General features: G+C 51.3%; 2 protein-coding genes across 4 annotated transcripts in view; one reads left to right on the forward strand and one right to left on the reverse strand.

Annotated features, from left to right (window-relative positions):
• LY6G6F (lymphocyte antigen 6 family member G6F) lies at positions 1 to 17,772 on the reverse strand. Of its 2 annotated transcripts, none has more exons than XM_079781565.1 (6): positions 17,160 to 17,772; positions 1,933 to 2,262; positions 1,588 to 1,851; positions 560 to 715; positions 310 to 376; positions 1 to 206 (listed from the first exon to the last, which is right to left on the reverse strand). In XM_079781565.1, exons 2-6 carry the CDS (start codon positions 2,222 to 2,224, stop codon positions 182 to 184), a joined length of 804 nt encoding a protein of 267 aa, XP_079637691.1. In that variant the 5' UTR covers positions 2,225 to 2,262; positions 17,160 to 17,772; the 3' UTR covers positions 1 to 181. The 2 variants fall into 2 exon arrangements, with proteins under 2 accessions (XP_079637691.1, XP_079637690.1); XM_079781564.1 differs by lacking the exon at positions 17,160 to 17,772 and adding an exon at positions 2,754 to 2,818.
• Positions 16,458 to 18,759, forward strand: part of ABHD16A (abhydrolase domain containing 16A, phospholipase) — a 13,647-nt gene continuing 11,345 nt past the window's right edge. The window contains exons 1-3 of one of the 2 annotated variants that reach the window (XM_079781562.1): positions 16,458 to 16,664; positions 17,860 to 17,916; positions 18,665 to 18,731. In XM_079781562.1, the coding sequence (XP_079637688.1) occupies positions 16,533 to 16,664; positions 17,860 to 17,916; positions 18,665 to 18,731 (256 nt within the window). In that variant the 5' untranslated portion in view covers positions 16,458 to 16,532. Of the gene's footprint in view, positions 16,665 to 17,859; positions 18,015 to 18,664; positions 18,732 to 18,759 lie in introns of both variants that reach the window. The other variant, XM_079781563.1, reaches the window with a different exon arrangement.

Below are 18,759 nucleotides of genomic sequence, written 5' to 3' on the forward strand. Positions count from 1 at the left end.
AATAATGAACCTCCTTTCCTCCCCCCGCCCCGCCCCCAACACACACAGCTTGTCTGTGGGAGACCAGTGCTGTGAAGTAGCACGCTCAGCCCCACCCCTCTCGCCAAGATGTTCAGGGAATCTTTCGGGTGCCACATGGCCAGGGAGACGGCAGGTCACTCTCCAGCAGATGCCCCCGAGATCATCTGGTCTTGGGGGCAGGTGGGCTGTGGGTTTTGTGAAACAGAAAGACAGGTTAAGGACACTTCCATTCCTGCCTCAGGAAGAGGACTCCCGTCCACCCCAGCCAGGCCCCTCGCTGTTCCTCACCTAAGACGGGCCAAGTGGATGTTCTCATAGACCTGGACTTCAGGTTTGAACTGAGGAACCGAGGCCTCTGGGGAGAAGGAGCCACATGGAGTGAGTGAGGCAGGCAGTCACCAGAGAGCCCAGAGCTGCATTCCCCCCTCCCCTGGAGAAGATGGGGTACAAAGGCGGTGTGAGCCCCACCCTCTGCCACACACCCAAGTGCTCTCTTCTTCCCTCTGTGGGCGGTGGGGGGGGGGGGGGGGCTCCTTACCTCTGCACTGAGCCCCCTGGACCCTCCGCCTCCAGAGCATGATGCTGAGGACCAGGATGGTGAATGCCTGGCCTGCTGTGAACAACAGCATCAGGATCCAGGGCACATCCCAGCCCATGGAAGGGGCACAGAGGCCAGGGGAGGCATCCGTGGGGGCTGTATAAGGCAAGAGGATAAGGAGGAAGCAGTGAGGGGGTCTGTCCCTGTCCCCAAAGAGAGGCTTCTCACATTGACCGGTGGCCTCTCCCCAAAGAAGACTTCAGAAGTTCCCTTGTCCCCGGTATCCACCCCCACTTTGCCCCTTTCCAGGTCTCTCACCCTGACCCCTGAGCCAACAGGGGTGGAGGATGGCAACGCCTCCCACACCCAGCACACACGGACAGCTAACTCCAGAGCGGACCGCTTTCCATGGCCCGTTCTTCCAGTCGCTCACTCCATAGCACTTGCTGGGTGCCCACACATGCCCAGCGCCGGGGTGAGCGGGTGTGGGGGCGGGAAAGCCCCACCCGCCACAGCCGTTGTTGACCTTCGCTGATGGGAATGATGCCCCTCTCCTCCCTCTGCCTTGTAAGGGGTGATTCCACACCCAATAGCATTCTTTCTTTGGATAATGGACTTTCTCTGGTAAAACAATCCTATTTTTTTCCTTCTGCCTTTACTATCAATGGGCCATTATTACACCAGTGCATATATCTTTTCTTCAAAAGACAATTATTACCCCAGCAATAATTCTTATTTTCTTCCTCTCTGCTATGGGAGATTTCACACAAATCATAGGTTAGCCTATTTCTAAACAATGACATAGTCCACAGAATTCTTCTCCTCCCTCTTGGCTATTGTCTATTCCACCAGAAAGTTGGCTTAACCAACCCCCTCCTCTGTTACAGATTCAGCTGAGGAGAAAAAGCCTCCTCCCACGGAAACACCCCTCCTGACCCGCCTTTCTCACCTCCTCCCCTGGCCTGCGGGGTGGGTGTGCCAGAAGGAACACCCTTCCCAGACCCCCCCGCCCCGCCCCCCGCCGTTACCTGCCAGGCTAAAGCTGACCCCCTTGTTCTGAGGCATGACGCAGCGGATGAGCCTCGGTCTGCGGCCCCTGGACTCAGGAAGCCCCTCCCCAGGACACACCAAGAGCAGGGCAGCCCCTTCGCCCCAGAAGGCCTGCACATGGCCCCTCACAGGACCCTTCCCCTCCACCCAGGTCACAGAGTCCAGGCGTCTGGCAGGGACCACAGAGCACAGAAGGACAGAACAGGGGGCTCCATCTGCAGCCTTTGCAGATAACTGGGATCCTGTGGGAGAGAGGGACCCCTCAGTTCCTTGCTCAGGCTCCCCCATCTCCCAGTGGCCCCTGGTCTCATGCCCCCACTCACCTCTGAGCACGAAGACATCGTACACCCTCCAGTTCTGGTATTTGTGGTGCCGACCCAGCACCGAGCACCAGTACCGCCCAGCGTCTCCCTCCTTGGACCCTTCCAGCCACAAAGAGTAGTTCCCCAGCAGTTTGAGCCTGGTTTCCCTTCCAGGCTTCCCAGGGTCTGGGGCTGGCCTGGCCACTTGGATTTGGGTCACCAGGGCCGTGGAGGAGCCTGCTGCAGGGCTGCGGAACCAGGACAGGAGTTCGTCCCCTTGGAGGGTGGGTGGCGAGGGACATGGTAGCTCCATTGCTTCCCCCAAGGCCACATAGATGGCCTGGATGTTGTCTGTAGGGAGGGGCTTGTGTGAGGCCAGATACCTCCATGAGATCAACTCCCCCCCCCCCACCGCCCCAACTCAACCTCCAACCCCTCGCTTCCTTCCTTTCTGAGGCCTCCCAGCGCTGGTCTGGCTATAAGCACACTTCTCAAGGGACAGCTACAAAAACTGTGAGAGGGACAGATGAGAGCAGGGGCTTTCCTCCCCTTTCCCCAAATGAGTGAGGGAATCTGAGGGCAAGAGAGAAAAAGTGGGAATAGTTGGTAAATACCCGTATCTCTTCCTCTCATTTCTCCTTTTCTGGAAGCATTTACTCACCGATTCTTATTTTCTAAAGGAAACTGTACCTGATCTGGATCCTCAGGGTCTCTGGGTCTATCCCAGTATTAGAGACGGGGGAGGTCAACTGGGGAAAATCTACCTTCTTGAACCAGATGCCTGCCCTAGGCCCCTACGGAGAAATGGCTGCCTTGCAGAATCCCCACCGCCTGCTCTTTACCTGCAGCAGCCTGAGGAGGCCCCCAGAGCAGCAGGAGGAGGAATAAGACCGCCATGGGAGAGCCTTTCAAGTTCTCTGGTGTCCCCGGGAGGAAACAGAGCCCAGATAAAGGCCTGCACTCCCCGGTCTGGGGTGACACAGGCCTCCGGAGCAGAGGGGAAGTTGGGGAGATAAAGCACGTCTACCGGCGGACAATGGCCACTGCCTTTCTGTCCTGCTGGGGAAAAGGCCCAGTCCAGGCCTCTCCAGAGGCGCCTCCTCACCCGCTGACTCCTGGCCCCCGCGGCGGAGGGACTCAGATAGAAGCCGCTCCGTGCTGAGAAGCCTGCACAGAGGGGGTCCTGCCAGTTTGGAAGCCTTTTCTCCTCCACCCTGAGATGCCCGCCATGAGGGGAGGAACTGAGTCTCCAGGTTGGTCTCCATGGACCCCAGCATGAGACTGCACACCAGTCAATACCTCAGAAATTATCTAAAATGGCCTTCCTTGGGGCTGCCTGGCATGCCACAGACCTCCTCTCATCAGCCGCTGATGGGTATATTACTGCTCAGGGAGAAGAGTAGCAAGGGCCTGGAAAATTCACAGGCTTGTCCCTTTGCCACAGGCAGTGCTCTCAAGGCAGATCTACAAGTGGCCTACAGTTCTTAAAGGCTACTTCTTTTTTTAAATTTATTTTTGTAAATAGTCTATGTTAAGTCTGATCAAATAATTGAGTCAATATCCCCTCCTCTGGGAACAGACCTTTAGACCATTTCACAATGGACATTCCCTTTCGCTTAGACCACATTCCACTTGCTAAGACCATTATCTCTCCCCTCCAGAGTTTCCCAGGATCCAGACCTGCACAGAGAATTCTCCACCCAGAAACAGCCCACCTAGAGTCCTTTAAAAACCGCTGGCTCCCCATCTTTGGGGGTGCTGGCACCATTTTGGGGCTCAGCCCATCTGGTCTCCAGACGACCTAATCCTATATAATAAAAGCCCAATATGCTAAGTGTCTGGTCATCTGGTCCTCAGTTCAACCAACCAAAGCATAATATGCTAATGATATGCTAAGGCTGCTCAACCGCTCACTATGACATGCATTGACCACCAGGGGGCAGATGCTCTGACCAGTAGGTTAGCTTGCTTCTGGAGTCCGGCTGATCGGGACTGAGCTAGACGGGCCAGACATGCCCTGGAGCCCTCCTGCAGTCCCTCCCTGGCTGGCCAACCTCGCACATCCCTTCCCAGCCCCAATCATGCACCGGAGGGGTCCCTTGGCCTGGCCTGTGCCCTCTCGCCATCCAAGACCCCTCAGGGGGGCACATTGACTGTCAGGTGGTTCCATCTATATAATAAAAGCCTGAGCAACCATTATGGCGGGACCGCCGGAACGACCGGTCACTATGATGCACACGGACCGCCAAGGGGCAGACTCTCAACACAGGAGCTGCCCCCTCGTGGTCAGTGCGCTCCCAGAGCGGGAGCACTGCTCAGCCAGAAGCCAGGCTTACACCTGGCAAGCACAGCGACGGTGGTGGGAGCCTCTCAGTCTTTTGCAGCAGCGCTGAAAAGCAAGCAAAGTGGTAAGGAGCGAGAAAGTGAGCGGTAAGGAGCAAGGGGTCCCGGACTGTGAGAGGGCGCAGGCCGGACTGAGGGTGTACGAATTTCATGCACTGGGCCTCTAGTCTATATATGTAAAAGTAAGCAACCCGATCACCAGGGGACCGTCTGGTAGCTATGAAGCACACTGACCACCAGGGGGCAGACACTCAATGCAGGAGCTGCCCCCTAGTGGTCAGCGTGCTCCCACTGCGGAGTGTGCTCAGCTGGCAGATGGGCACCAGAAGCCCCTGCCCAGCTCATGGGGAGCTCAGCTGCATCAGCGGACACTCCCCCTGTGGCTCCTCCCCAGCCGCCTGCAGCTTTGCGCACTACTTCGTGCTGTGCGGGATCAAGGCAGCCAGTGGGCTAGAGCCCGACGAACTGGTGGGTAAGGCCAGGCTGCGGCGCTGCAGAGGTCCACTGATCCACACAGGCCAGGCCAAGGGACCCCACAGATACACAAATCCGTGCACCGGGCCTCTATAAACTTATAATCCCTTACCATTTTTGGCCTCATGAGTTCCTCCTCTGGTGACCCTAACAGTCCACGCATACCAAAGACTATATCTAATGTACAACTGTATAATGGCTAAATAAACTGTGGCATAGTTAGACAGTGGGCCATTCGATAGCAATGAGAATGCACCAACCATCATGATATGCAACCAGATTGAATCTCACAAACATCATGAGAGAAAAAGAAGTCATAAAGTACACAGGCAAAAGTAATCTAAGAAAATCAAGGTTGTGGTTACACTTTGTGGGATGGTAGCGACTGGTGGTGACCTGCAGAGGGTCTCCTACGTGGTAATGATGTGTCCTTGATCTGGCTGCTGAGGCATGGATAAATGCAATTGGTATACTTTTCTGTGTGCATTTACTGTAATAAAAAGCTAAAGGATGGCCCTTGCCTGTTTGGCTCAGAACATCGGCCTGTGGACTGAAGGGTCCCAAGTTTGATTCTGGTCAAAGGCATGTACCTTGGTTGCAGGCTCAATCTCTGGCCCTGGTTGGGGCAGGTAAGGGAGGCAACCAATCGACGTGTCTCTCTTGCATTGATGCTTCTCTCTCTCTATCTCTCCCCCTCCCTTCCACCTTCTCTAAAAGTCAATGGAAAAATATCCTCTGGTGAGGACTTAAAAAGCTAACAGGTATATATATTACGTAGGTGCTGGAGGCTAAGTCCAGTGGGTCATAATAAATATGAGAAGTCTCAAAAGGTTGAAGGGACTCTTTCAGCAGGGCTGAAAAATCTGCATATTGTTATCTGCTGCTGGAACAGCCAAAGGCAATTCCCCTAACCCAGTGGTTGGCAAACTCATTAGTCAACAGAGTCAAATATCAACAGTACAACGATTGAAATTTCTTTTGAGAGACAAATTTTTTAAAAAATATATTTTATTGATTTTTTACAGAGAGGAAGGGAGAGGGATAGAGAGTTAGAAACATCGATGAGAGAGAAACATCTATCAGCTGCCTCCTGCACACCCCCTACTGGGGATGTGCCCGCAACCAAGGTACATGCCCTTGACCGGAATCGAACCTGGGACCTTTCAGTCCGCAGGCCGACGCTCCATCCACTGAGCCAAACCGGTTTTGGCTTGAGAGCCAAATTTTTTAAACTTAAACTTCTTCTAACGCCACTTCTTCAAAATAGACTCACCCAGGCCATGGTATTTTGTGGAAGAGCCACACTCAAGGGGCCAAAGAGCCACATGTGGCTCGTGAGCCACGGTTTGCTGACCACTGCCCTAACCTGATAATTTTTTACTGTTTACCAAACCTTACCTTTGATATGTATATTTGCTGTGCTAAAGGGGAAAATGTGTTAATAAAAAGGATATGGGTCTGGAGATTCAGAGAGCCCACTTCACTAGAAAGTGGAGCCTCCCCTGGCTCCCCCATGCCTTCCAAATTTATATTTCTAGTCTCTCTACTCATTTATGTGCAGCCCTTCTCCAGAATCCTGAACCCTTAATGCAGAAAGACCCTAGCATTTATGGTGCCTGAGACAAGGACATCTGGAGAAGATTCGCCAGAACGAAGAAAAGAAGTTAATCACTGGTAAAGGTGGGTTCACCAGTAAATTTGGTGGGGACATTCACTGCATATAAAGCTCGTACCAGCTTTGGAAGTTGAGATCCAAAGAGGGTGAGGACGTCTTTTGTTTCAAGCCAGGCCATAATGGGGAAGAATTTGGTTAAAAGGCAAAATTATAAAGAAATTAAAATGTCAAAAGTTACTTTTTTAAATCAGGCTCAAGGAAAAAGAATGCCATTGTCATATTTAACTATGTGGGTTCTTGTTCAAATTGCAAAATGCCTAGTTCGTATTGGGGAACAAAAGTCTGTAAAAATTAAAAAGGCCCTGGATCCTCCACTTCTGGTGTCAGCTAGAGAGGGTGGAGCTGTTAATCCTCTCACCAGGGAACTCTCTGATGCTTTGTTTAAAAATTACCGTAGGATGCTTTGGGACAGGCAGATTTTAGCTAAAATAACTTTAAAGGCCAGTCAATGCTATGGAGAGTGGAATAGGAAAAGATTCAGGAAAAGAGCTGTGATTGGTTGGGTCTTATCTAAATGTTTTTGGGGTTTTTTTTGTGTTTTTTTTAAAATATATTTTATTGGGGAGGAGCCAAGATGGCCGCGGAGGTGAACGGCTGATCTGCTGCCTCGCATGGCAGTTTCGGAAATACAACTAAAAGATGGACTGGTGAGCGCGGGACTCCTGCCCGCGTCTCCCCAGGCCGGGCGTCTGCTCCTCTCAGTCAGCACCGCAGCCGGGGCCATGAGCTCGTGGGCGGCCGCGGCAGCTGCTGTGGCGGTGGCCACGGACTCGGCGCAGTAGCTCTCGGTGAAGGAAGAGACCATCTTTCTGCAGGACGGGCCCATCCGCGTCACTGACCTGGCCAAGCTGCCCAGTGAGATCCTCGGGGCCCCGGTGGCCGCCGACACCGACTTAGAGGATTTTTAGGATTTCCCATCTTACATTCAAGTCCTTTAGCCATTTTGAGAGAGGAGAACCAAGAAGGCAGCAAAGTTAAACAAATGAACTGCTCTGCGCACAGCAATTTTAAAAATACAACTGGAGGACAGAGCGTCTGCCACCCAGAACCACAGGAGAGCTGGCTGAAGGGTGGATTTACAGCTAAGAGGGAAGAGGAAAGAGCGAACTCGGAGGGGATAAGGTGCGGAGGCGCGTGGGTCGGGCTGGTGGCGGGGGAAGGGTCGTGCGGCTTTTTTTCCAACCCTAGGGGAGATTAGCTCCCCATCACCCTGAAATCCAGCTTCTGGGGACGCACGGGAGACCCAGACGCCTGCGGGGAGAGGCTGGACTCTCGGCCTTCGTGTGGGAGAGTGGGAGTAACTTCCTTGCGGAGGTGCGCCCAGCAATCAGTGTTTGCTGCGCTGGAATGCGGAACGAGGGGGCTTAGAAACGTGGAAAGCGGAATAAACAGACTTGCAGCGATTGCGGTTCGCCACGCCATGGCCTGGTGGTGCCCTGAGGCCCCGCCCCACCCTGGGACCCGCCCCGCACGTTTTGCAGGCCCACCTGGGCTCCAAGCAACGGCTTTTGCATGTGGGTGGCCTGCCCTGTGGCAGCTTGACCAGATAAACTTCGGTTCTAGTCGGACTGCTCCAGGGCCGCTCAGACAGGAGGAAGAAACTGCAGTTTTTGCTGTAATTCCTGCTGAGTGGCCTCAGGCAGTAGCTGACCTACACTCCATTGGAGACCCAGAAATGAGGGCATCTAGTGGTCGGTGTGAGATGACACCAGATTTCAACCACTCGCATAAGGGACACATTCAAGAGGCAGACTCAGTGAGCGCCAAAGCCTTGCTGCACCAAGACCCGGCCCATAAACGTGTCTCCCGCACAGCAACTCTTCCTTTATAGACACAGAGGGTCTGCACAGCCAATTGGCCTGGAGGACAATTCCTCCCAGCGACACCAACAACAATCAAGACTTAACTATACAAAGAAGGACCAAGATGGAGGCATAGGGCAGAAGCCTGATTGTTGCCTACCACAACAATTTTGAGACTACGACGGGAGAGCAGAGCAGACACCATCCAGAACCACCGGAGGGCTGGCTGAGCAGAAGCTCTACAACTAGAATAAAAGAGAGGGGTACGCGGGATGATGCTGATGCTGGTGACCCAAAGATCACACTTTAAGAACTACGGCTCAGGCAACACAATGGCGGCCTGGAACATGCTCGGTGCAGTTCCCCCAGCGGTCTCCGGCTGAGGGGACGGCTCCACTTGCTGCCGAGCACGGACAGACGAGCCCCTGGGAGACATGGGGTGGGAGACTCCACGCTTGCTGACCTCCGAGTCCTTTAAGAATCTCAACGCCCCAGAAGCAGCCAGGTATGCACGCTCGGCGACCGGCCACCGCTGCAGACCCAAGGGCCGACGCAGCCACCCCGGACCAGCCCGCCGCCACGCACCGGGCACACCGGAGCTTCGCCGAGCCCGCCGCCCAATGAGTTCTGCGGCGGCTGCCCTGGAGCTCTGAGAAAATGGCCGAAGGAATTGCTGAGAGGGAATTGACCAACAGGAATTGGGATCAAGAAGACGAAACCCCGCTGGGTCCTGGGTCCGGGCGAGGCCACATGCCCCGGGATCCGGGTAAGGCCGCACGCCCCTGGGTCCGGGTGAGGCTGGGTCCTGGGTCCGGGTGGGGCCGCCCCCTGGGTCCGGGTGAGGCTATGCACCCTAGGTCCGGGTGAGGCTGGTACCTGGGTCCGGGTGTGGCCATGCGCCCCTGGACCCGGGTGAGGCCACGCGCCCCAGGGTCTGGGAGAGGCCACGCGCCCCTGGATCCGGGCGAGGCCGTGTGCCCCTGGATCCGGGTGAGGCTGGGTCCCGGGTCCGGGTGAGGCCGTGGGCCCCTGGATCTGGGTGAGGCCATGCGACCCTGGGTCTGGGAGAGGCCACGCGACCCTGGGTCTGGGTGAGGCCACGCGACCCTGGGTCTGGGGGAAGCTAGATCCCGGGTCCGGGTGAGGCCGTGTGCACCTGGATCCGGGTGAGGCCGGGTCCCGGGCCCGGGTGAGGCCACGCGCCCCTGGGTCCGGGTAAGGCCACGCGCCCCTGGGTCCGGGTGAAGCTGGATCCCGGGTCCGGGTGAGGCCGTGTGCCCCTGGATCTGGGTGAGGCTGGGTCCTGGGTCCGGGTGAGGCCGTGCGCCCCTGGATCCGGGTGAGGCCACACGACCCTGGGTCTGGGAGAGGCCGCGCGCCCCTGGGTCCAGGTGAGGCCACGCGCCCCTGGGTCCGGGTGAAGCTGGATCCCGGGTCCGGGTGAGGCCGTGTGCCCCTGGATCTGGGTGAGGCTGGGTCCTGGGTCCAGGTGAGGCCGTGCGCCCCTGGATCCGGGTGAGGCCACACGAACCTGGGTCCGGGTGAGGCCGTGTGCCCCTGGATCCGGGTGAGGCCACGCACCCCTGGGTCTGGGAGAGGCCACGTGCCCCTGGGTCCGGGTGAGGCTGCGCGCCCCTGGGTCCGGGTGAGGCCATGCGCCCCTGGGTCCGGGTGAAGCTGGATCCCGGGTCCAGGTGAGGCCATGTACCCCTGGATCCGGGTGAGGCTGTGTCCTGGGCCCAGGTGAGGCCACGCGACCCTGGGTCTGGGAGAGGCCACGCACCCCTGGGTCCGGGTGAGGCCGTGCCCCTGGGTCCGGCCGAGACCAAACCAGAGAGAATCGGACCTGCATTACCACCATTTGTTCACCATCCAGAGCTGAGGGGTCAGTGCCGACATGTACACATAAGGAACTGGTGGACATTGATATTGGGTCTCAAAAGAACTTTGGTCCAGAAAGAAACTCACTACAGACTGATTCATTTGCCTGTCAGCATAACTATTATTGCTCGTCTCACATTCAGTTCATATAAGTATATCTCTAGTGACACATGATCTCGCTCATCTAGGGGAAATGATGAACAACATAGACTGATGAACAAGAACAGAACCAGAAACAAGGAGGCATCGATTGGACTATCGGGCCTCAGAGGGAGGATAGGGGAGGTTGGGGGGAGGGGGGAGAGATCAACCAAAGGACTTGTGTGCATGCATATGAGCCTAACCAATGGTTAAGTTCAACAGGGGGTTGGGGCATCCGTGGGGAGGGGTGTGGGATGGGAATGGGGGGATGAGGACAAATATGTGACACCTTAATCAATAAAGAAATTAAAAAATAAAATAAAATAAAAAATAAATTAAAAAAATAAATAAAATAAAAAATAAATATATTTTATTGATTTTTTACAGAGAGGAAGAGAGAGGGAGGGATAGAGAGTTAGAAACATCGATGAGAGAGAAACATCGATCAGCTGCCTCTTGCACACCCCCAACTGGGGATGTGCCTGCAACCAAGGTACATGCCCTTGACCGGAATCGAACCTGGGACCCTTGAGTCCGCAGGCCAATGCTCTATCCACTGAGCCAAACTGGCTTCGGCTCTATATGTTTTTTGATTGATGTTTTTATCTGTCATTTTTATTTAGTTTAATATGTTTATTGTTAGTTTATTAAGCATGCCTTTAGTTTAATTAGAAAAAGAAATTCGGCCAGATCATTTACTGAATTTCCCCAGAGGAAACGGGATGTGGGGGTGGGGAGACACGTAGTGATCCTGTAAAATGATGCCCACTACTGAGAGTTCTATTAGAAAAGTCTCATTTCCGCCATGTTTTTTATTTCCTGATAAAATTTTGCAGAATTTAAGGGAATTGTCTGGAATTTCTGTACTCGTGAAGAGAAAAAGACTGGCTTAAGAAAAATGGTGCACCCTGTCCAATCTTGGATGGCTTCTTGAACTAAGTTTAATCTCTTTATGGATGCTATAGAATGAATCCAGAACTGTTTTTCTCGAAAGAAAGATGGTGAAAATGACCCAAAAGAAAAAATACAGGCTGAACTCAGGCAAAAATACAGGCAATTAGATTGGTATTTCCATAATAAAGGGCATTTTTTAAATAATAATGGCCTGAATTCCAAAGTTAACCTTAAGGCCATTAAAAGTCAAGAAATTATCTCTGTTACAGAATTTGCCAAAGAAAACGCCTTGGATAATAATAATTGGCTTTAGAATCTCAAAACTATTAAAACATGGATAAATAGATATTAACTAAAATAAAGAATCCTATCTAGCCCTAACCAGTTTGGCTCAGTGGATAGAGCATTGGCCTGTGGACTGAAGGGTCCCAGGTTCGATCCTGGTCAAGGGCCTGTACCTTGGTTGCGGGCACATCCCCAGTAGGAGGTGTGCAGGAGGCAGCTGATCGATGTTCCTCTCTCATTAATGTTTCTAACTCTCTATTCCTCTCCCTTCCTCTCTGTAAAAAATCAATTAAAAAAAGAATCCTATCTAATAAAGATGTAATATGCTAATTGACCCTCATGCCATTGCAAAGATGGCGGTGCCCCCAGCCAATAAGGAGGAAATATGCTAACTGACTGCCCCGCCCTCAAAGATGACGGTGCCCACAACCACAAGATGGCAGTGTCCAGTCCCCTCAGCCCTGCTGGGGTGGCAGGCTCTGCACACCTGCCTCCGGAGTCCCCCAGTCCCCTCAGCCCCCCAGCCACCCAGGGCCGGCCTGAGGAACAGGCATGCCTTGGATGGCGGCTGCCCAGTTGCTCAAGGCCGCCCGAGGCTCAGGTAACCAGGGCCGGCCGAGGCTTGCGCTGCCAGCAGTGGCAGCAGCAGAGGTGTGATGGGGCGTCGCCTTTCCCTGATCGCTGGGTCGCCTCCAGCCTCTGAGGGCTCCTGGACTGTGAGCAGGAGCAGGCTGGGCTGAGGGACCCCCCTCCAGTGCATGAATTTTCATACACTGGGCCTCTAGTTTATAATAAAGCTTTTCAGTAATAATGTATTAATAATGAAGGTCCAATAGCCCAGGGGAAAATTGGTTTCACTCTTTATTGAAGGAGGGGGCTAGTTTTCCACTGGCAGCAACTTCTAAAGAAAGAAAGTGGTTATTTTACATTTAAATAGACCAGGCTTGCTTCCAAAGCCATTGGCAACATAAAACTTTGGAGTTTGCTGAATTACATAATAAAACTTATTAAATATCTAGGTATTTTGAAATGACAAAATACTGAAATGTTAATCTGAGTTTGCCTCATATGAAAAATCTAAAGGACAGAATTGAATCTATTAATTAAATATGTCTTGCATTTTATTTGAAATATCCTACCTAATAAAATGATAATATGTAAATTACCATCACTCCGCTACGCCCACGATTGGGCCAGCGGGAGGCGCAGGGGGCGGGACTCGGGGTGGCCGGGGTGGTGATTGGGCCGGCAGGACGCTGAGCTCGCGTCGCCAGCGGCAGCGAGAGCTCAGCGTCTGCCCCATGGCTGTGGTGCGGCACAGAAGGGGCCTCTGGGGCAGCGAGGCGGCGCGGCTCCCGGGGGAGGAGTCTGGCGGCAGTTGGGGTGAAGGAGCGCGCAGCAGTGTCCGAAGAGGACGAGGGTTTCCACGTAGCCCGGGCCGGCCGAGGGAGGGCTCATGAGGGAGCCAGAAGGCAGAGGAGGCGGCGGCGGCCCCAGCCTTCCTGGGCGGGAGGCGAAGGCAAGACCCCGGCCTGGGCTCCAGCCGCCGGAGGACCATGCCCCCGCCCCACCTCGCCCTAGGGGCCCAGAGACTTCGGAACTGCCGGCCACACCAGGTCCCTACCAGCGGACAGACAGCCTACACGTGCATGATTCAATCATGCACTGGGCCTCTAGTGTCCTTATAAATGTGAAAGTGGTACCAATCTGAGAAATGCTAAGTATTTAACTTGCCACCTAAAATTTGAGGCTACTAAGAGTTTAAAGTTCAAATTAAGTTAGGAGAAATCATATAGTTGTGATAACAAAATACATAAAGTATATAAATTTATTTTTGAGAAAATAATTCTTGTATTTTCTCTGGATAAATTAGTATTTTAAAATATATTATAGTTTTTATATGTGGTAAAATTTCAACCTAGAGTATAATATTTTATATGGTCTAATTAAAAAAGAGGATTAATTCTGTGGTCTCAACCAAATTTTTAATATAATAACCAGTTTAAATTTACTTGATATCTTTTAGAATAATTATAAAAAGTATATAATATAATCTTTGATGGTCTTTCCAAGTTAAATTTCAAGAGTTTAACCAAGAGATGGCTTTTGAAGCAGTCCAAGGTCCCTGGAGTGACTCAAGAATTTGTTCTCTCTTCTTAAAAGAAATATTTTTTAATTAGGCCGATTCCATATACTTGAAATCACATGGAAAGCTTTATCAAATAAAAATTAATAAATATATTTTATTTATATACATATATTTTAAATATTATAAAGTTTTAACCTCTAAGGGATGGCAGTCAAAGTTGCTAAATATTTCTTAAGTAAAGCCAGAGCATTCAACAGCAAAATTTTAAAAGACAAAAAGCCCTGGCGGCCTGCACTTCAGATAGGCTGGGGGGATGGGACATCATCTGTACTTCATAGGTCCAAGGTATAAATTTGCTTACTTTGCTTTTTCAATAAAGATGCCTACTTTAGTTACTTAATAAATTAGTTTTTTTAAAAAAATATAATCAAGGTCTCATATAATTTCAGTTATATGAGAAATAAATATTTTTATAAATAATTGGATTCTAGTAAAGTCCTCTGAAATAGTTCCTGAGACCTCCCATAACCCCTCTGTGTATGCAAATGAGCACTAACCAAAAAGAATGCTGTAAATTTTAAGCTTTAAAAAAAGGAGAAATTTAAAAATTTTAAATCTCTTCCGCTAATATTTACAGGGTAAACCGAAGGTTATTATTCAAGCATTAAATTTGATCATTAATAGTCACCATAAGTAAAGAGAGTCACTTAAAATATAGGCATGGCAGTATGAGCCAGCATCTGAAAAGAAACCATGTGTGTTGCTCAGTTTAAAAGAAAAAAAAGCCCTAACCGGTTTGGCTCAGTGGATAGAGCGTCGGCCTTCGGACTCAAGGGTCCCAGGTTCGATTCCGGTCAAGGGCATGTACCTTGGTTGCGGGCACATACCCAGTGGGGAGTGTGCAGGAGGCAGCTGATCCATGTTTCTCTCTCATCGATGTTTCTAACTCTCTGTCCCTCTCCCTTCCTCTCTGTAAAAAAATCAATAAAATGTATTTAAAAAAAATAAATAAAAGAAAAGAAAAGAAAAAAAAAGTTTTCAAAAGAAACTCTCTAAAGGTGGCCTAGAAATTACTCTGGGAGGAAATGAAAGGATAATTCCTTCAAGTATCTGGGAAACTGTAATTAAAAGTTAATGTATTAGGCCTCAAAAAGAACAGTAAGTGATTTGCATTTTGCCTCCCTAATAAAGCTTATGTAAATATACTCAAAGATTGATAGCAGAAATTCGATTAGTGTCATTTACTGTCCACAGCCAAGGACAAGTAAAGTTAGAAAATAAGCCTTGTTTCAGATTAATTTAAATTGGCAAATTGAAATAAGTGGATATTCAGAAGAACTTAGTTGTACTAGGCAGGAAACTACTCCTGGAGCATTAACTAATTTTTTACTGATGGTCCATCTCATAGTAAAGCTGCTTAACATGAGATTAGTCCAAACCAGTCATATTTCTGTGCAAAGAATTGAATTAAAAGCTATCAAGACTGCATTGCAGGATTTCCAAAAGCCTCTTGATATTATTTAAAACAAAAAAAGGGACGATAGTGGAGTAATCTCCTGTAAGTAAATTACATCAAGCCCTAATTAATTAAATTTTTACTTTAACATTTTTTTTTCACTTGTAATGCTGATGGCAAGACACACATGGTGTCAGAATAAGCCAAAGGAAAATGGTTTTGGCAGAATGAAAAGATCCCAAGTCTAGTTTATAGAAAGATTCCTTTATTAACCTTTGGTTGAGAATATGCTTATATATTTCCAGAAAACTCCTCCAAGCCTGTGTGGATTCCTGCAACAATGGAACCGAGAGAGGAATTAACCAGACTACTCCAGCCACAGATGGCGGTGGCCCCAAGCAACACGCTGAGGAGACAGAGGAGAAACAGTCCAGAGATGGGGATAGTGAAGACGCCTTGCCATGCTAGGAGTCAGCAGCTGTGCATCGCTGCAGGTTGCCCAGGACAAGCCAAAGAAGGTCGGGCCTGCATTGCCGTTGCTCACCGTTTATCCACCATCCAGAACTGGAATATCATTGCTGTCATGTCACAGGGGACAGTGATTGGGAAGGGGACCCATAAAACCTGTTGGACAGTGATTGGAAAGAGGACTCAAAGAACTGTTGGTCCAGAAAGGAGCTTACTGCAAACTAGTTTCTTTGATGCCTGGCTGCAGTTTAAAAGGACATGAAAGAACTCAATCCTTTCCATTGAATCTAAAAATCTTAACTGCAAATGGCATACATTCTTGTTAAATTTATTAAATCCAAAAGGGTGATATGCTGGAGGATAAGTCCAGTGGGTCATAATAAATGCGAGAAGTCCTCAAAAGGTAGGTGTAAGGTACAAGGAAAAATAAAACCTGTGTTCTATTAAGGAACAGAATATTACCATTTCAACTAAAGATTATCTATGCTGTGTAACATTTTTCCAAATTTGCTCTTTATCTTTCAGTTGTTGATTACATTTTACATGTTTTTGAACTTTATACAATGCTGGCATGTTATATGTAATCTGTGGCTTCTCCCCCCCCCCCCCCCCCCCCCCGACATTCAACATTACAGAGATAATTCAACCATTTTCTTTTTCACACAGCTTAACCATACTCAGTCTATCCATGATCATGGTGTCGTTGTCCATCGTTTACCTCTATTAAAAACTTTACATATTTTTTCTTCATAAAATCTTGCATTCCTAGACACCTAACCTTTTTGTTGTTGTTCTTGTCAAGTGTTCCTAATCCTACCTCTCCCGCCCAATTTCGCCCCAGTGCCTACCAGTCTAAGGGACAGAAAAAGCTGATTGAACTGTGCCCAGTAACTTGCTAACTCTCCGCGTTCCAAACTCCTCCGACTAATTTCTGACCCTCGCCGCACCCGTAGGTCCCTCGGCACGCTTCCCTCTCCCGGGGCTGAAGGCGGCCCGCCGGGGCTGGGGGCGGAGCCAGTGCGTGCTGACGTCAGGGGCGCGCAGCCCCTGGAGGCCGGGGGGGCGGGGCTAGCGGGGAACTGCAGCCGGGGAGCGGCGGCCCGAGCCGGGGCCATGATGCGGCTACTGAGCTGTATCTTCGGCCCCCGGCTCTACAAAATCTACCGCGAAAGGGACTCTGAAAGGTCGCCGTCCGGCGGCCCTGAGACTCCAGCTTCAGTCACTGCCCCCCCTCCCAGCTCCTGGGTGAGTCGCGTTCTCCCCCCGTGGAGACATGGTACGGCCCGCGCCCCTTTGCGGCCTTGCTCCGCAGAAGCGCCCATTATGGGGAAGCGGGGGAGCCTGCTTGTCAAGGCAGTTGTGCGCACGGTCCGCTTGGTGCTTCCGGGTTAAAGTCGCGCCTGTGGACTGGCCACCCCTGGTCGCTGTCTGCCGTCGCCCCCTCCTTCTCACTGCGCTCCCTACCTTTCCTCTCGCGGCCCCGCCCGGGCGCCGAGGTTCCTGCCGGTCCCAGTTGACTCCCAAGTCCTGGGGGAGACGCTGCGCGGACTCGGGCGCTGGATGGCTTTGCCCCCAAACTCTCGATTTCTTCTTACTCAGTGCCCCTGGGTGCCTCCCCGGCCCCGTTTATCCCCCCTGTAGTTCGCTGTGAATGTCAACATGACTTGTTCAACAGATCCCCTGTCGGCTGCCCTCCACCGCCCCAGCCTACTCCGGAGACCCCGGGGTCATTGCACTCACGGAAGATGGGGTTGGTGGTAGGCTGTGCCCTTTTATCTCAGATTAATGTTTCCGGTCTCCTATAACTGCCCACCCCAGCCACACTTCCTTTCGATGATCAGCCTACTTATTTCTGATGCTCTTCTTTCCCTCTTAAAGTTGTCATGATGTCTGTTCCTTTCTTCCCTAACCCCACTCTCCCCATAGGCACACGTCCACAGCCCATTTGAAACTGGGTCTGGTGCCAGGCTGGCGTGGACCTATGAGCCAGGAGGTCAGGGTTCGATTTCCGGTCAGGGCACATGCCCGGGTTTCGGGCTGGATCCCCAGTGTGGGGAGTGCAGGAAGCAACCGATCAATGATTCTGTCTCATCATTGATGTTTCTCTCTCTCTCTCCGTCCCCTTCCTTCCTCTATGAAATCAATAAAAAAGAACACAACAAAAAACTTAAAAACAAACAAACTGGGTTTCGAAAACCTAGCCAAAATCGTCCAATGCTGCTTGCTTTCACTTTGGCTTCTAAGTCCAGCCCCCCGTCTTCGTTCTCATGGCTGGGGTGGGAAATCAGGTTCAGAGCATGGCTGGGAAGGGGTTTCTTTGGGAGCCGAGGAGGGACAGTTTGGAGGCTAAAACCAGAGAACACACATTAGGGCTTCCAAAAGGGAAGGGGAAGGACTTGTCAACGGGCAGGACCCTGAACGTGGGCATCTGTTTTGGCAGGATACGTACTATCAGCCCCGGGCCCTGGAGAAACATGCCGACAGCATCCTGGCACTGGTATGTCTACCCTGGCACCTGGGACGACTGCATCTTTTCAGCCCCAATGGCCCTCCTGACCTTCCTCCTCCCCAGCCCGGGAGAGGAGTGCCCGTGGGGTGGGTATGCTCCAGGCTCTGCAGCTTACCGCTCCAGCACACACAGACACACTAGCAAGCGCATGCTTACTTGGCACTCCCCTCTGACTGTGCCCGCTTTCTCTGGGGGCAGCCTGAGCTGGGAGGAAATTTGTTTGCTCTTGGAACCATCTGCAGGTGCTGAGTCCTGCAGTCCCCAGTGACCTGTCCTCCTGGCAACTAACCTCTTTGGCTGCAGGGACAGCTGTTCTCTCTGGCAGGGTTCCTACGGTGATGTTTGTGCATCTCTTGGGGACCAGGCTGTCCTGAGCAGGAATGGATGAAAAGACTTGATTAACTTGAGTAGAGAGAGCCTTGCCTTTAAATGTGATGGATTATGTCTAGAGAGGATAACAGGAAGAAAGTAGAACTTGTACTTACTTTTACCAGCCTGTTATGCTCTGACACATTGCCTTCAACAAATACTGAGCACCTACTGTGTGCATGATGTCATGCACAGGATAGGTACTTCACATCATATCCCTCAGGTTATCCACTTTGCTCAGAGCCTAGCCCTGGAAACGGCAGGGCCGTATATGCTTGTGTGTGTGTGTGTGTGTGTGTGTGTGTGTGTGTGTGTGAGTGTGTGTGTGTGTGTATATTGACTGCTTGTCCCTGTCTCTCTGCTGCAGGCTTCAGTCTTCTGGTCCATCTCTTACTACTCCTCTCCCTTCGCCTTCTTCTACTTATACAGGAAAGGTCAGTGTGGTTTCCGAGGTGGTGGGAC

Source organism: Cnephaeus nilssonii, assembly GCF_951640355.1.
Source record: "Cnephaeus nilssonii genome assembly, chromosome: 9".
Classification (NCBI taxonomy): domain Eukaryota; kingdom Metazoa; phylum Chordata; class Mammalia; order Chiroptera; family Vespertilionidae; genus Cnephaeus; species Cnephaeus nilssonii.

Excerpts from the sequence above, each read along its gene's own strand:
- LY6G6F (XM_079781564.1), bottom strand. The coding sequence starts at position 2,808 with ATGGCGGTCTTATTCCTCCTCCTGCTGCTCTGGGGGCCTCCTCAGGCT. Across the intron at positions 716-1,587 it reads GGTCAGCTTTAGCCTGGCAG|CCCCCACGGATGCCTCCCCT; the intron begins GTAACGGCGGGG and ends TGCCTTATACAG. Across the intron at positions 377-559 it reads CCAGGGGGCTCAGTGCAGAG|AGGCCTCGGTTCCTCAGTTC; the intron begins GTAAGGAGCCCC and ends CCTTCTCCCCAG.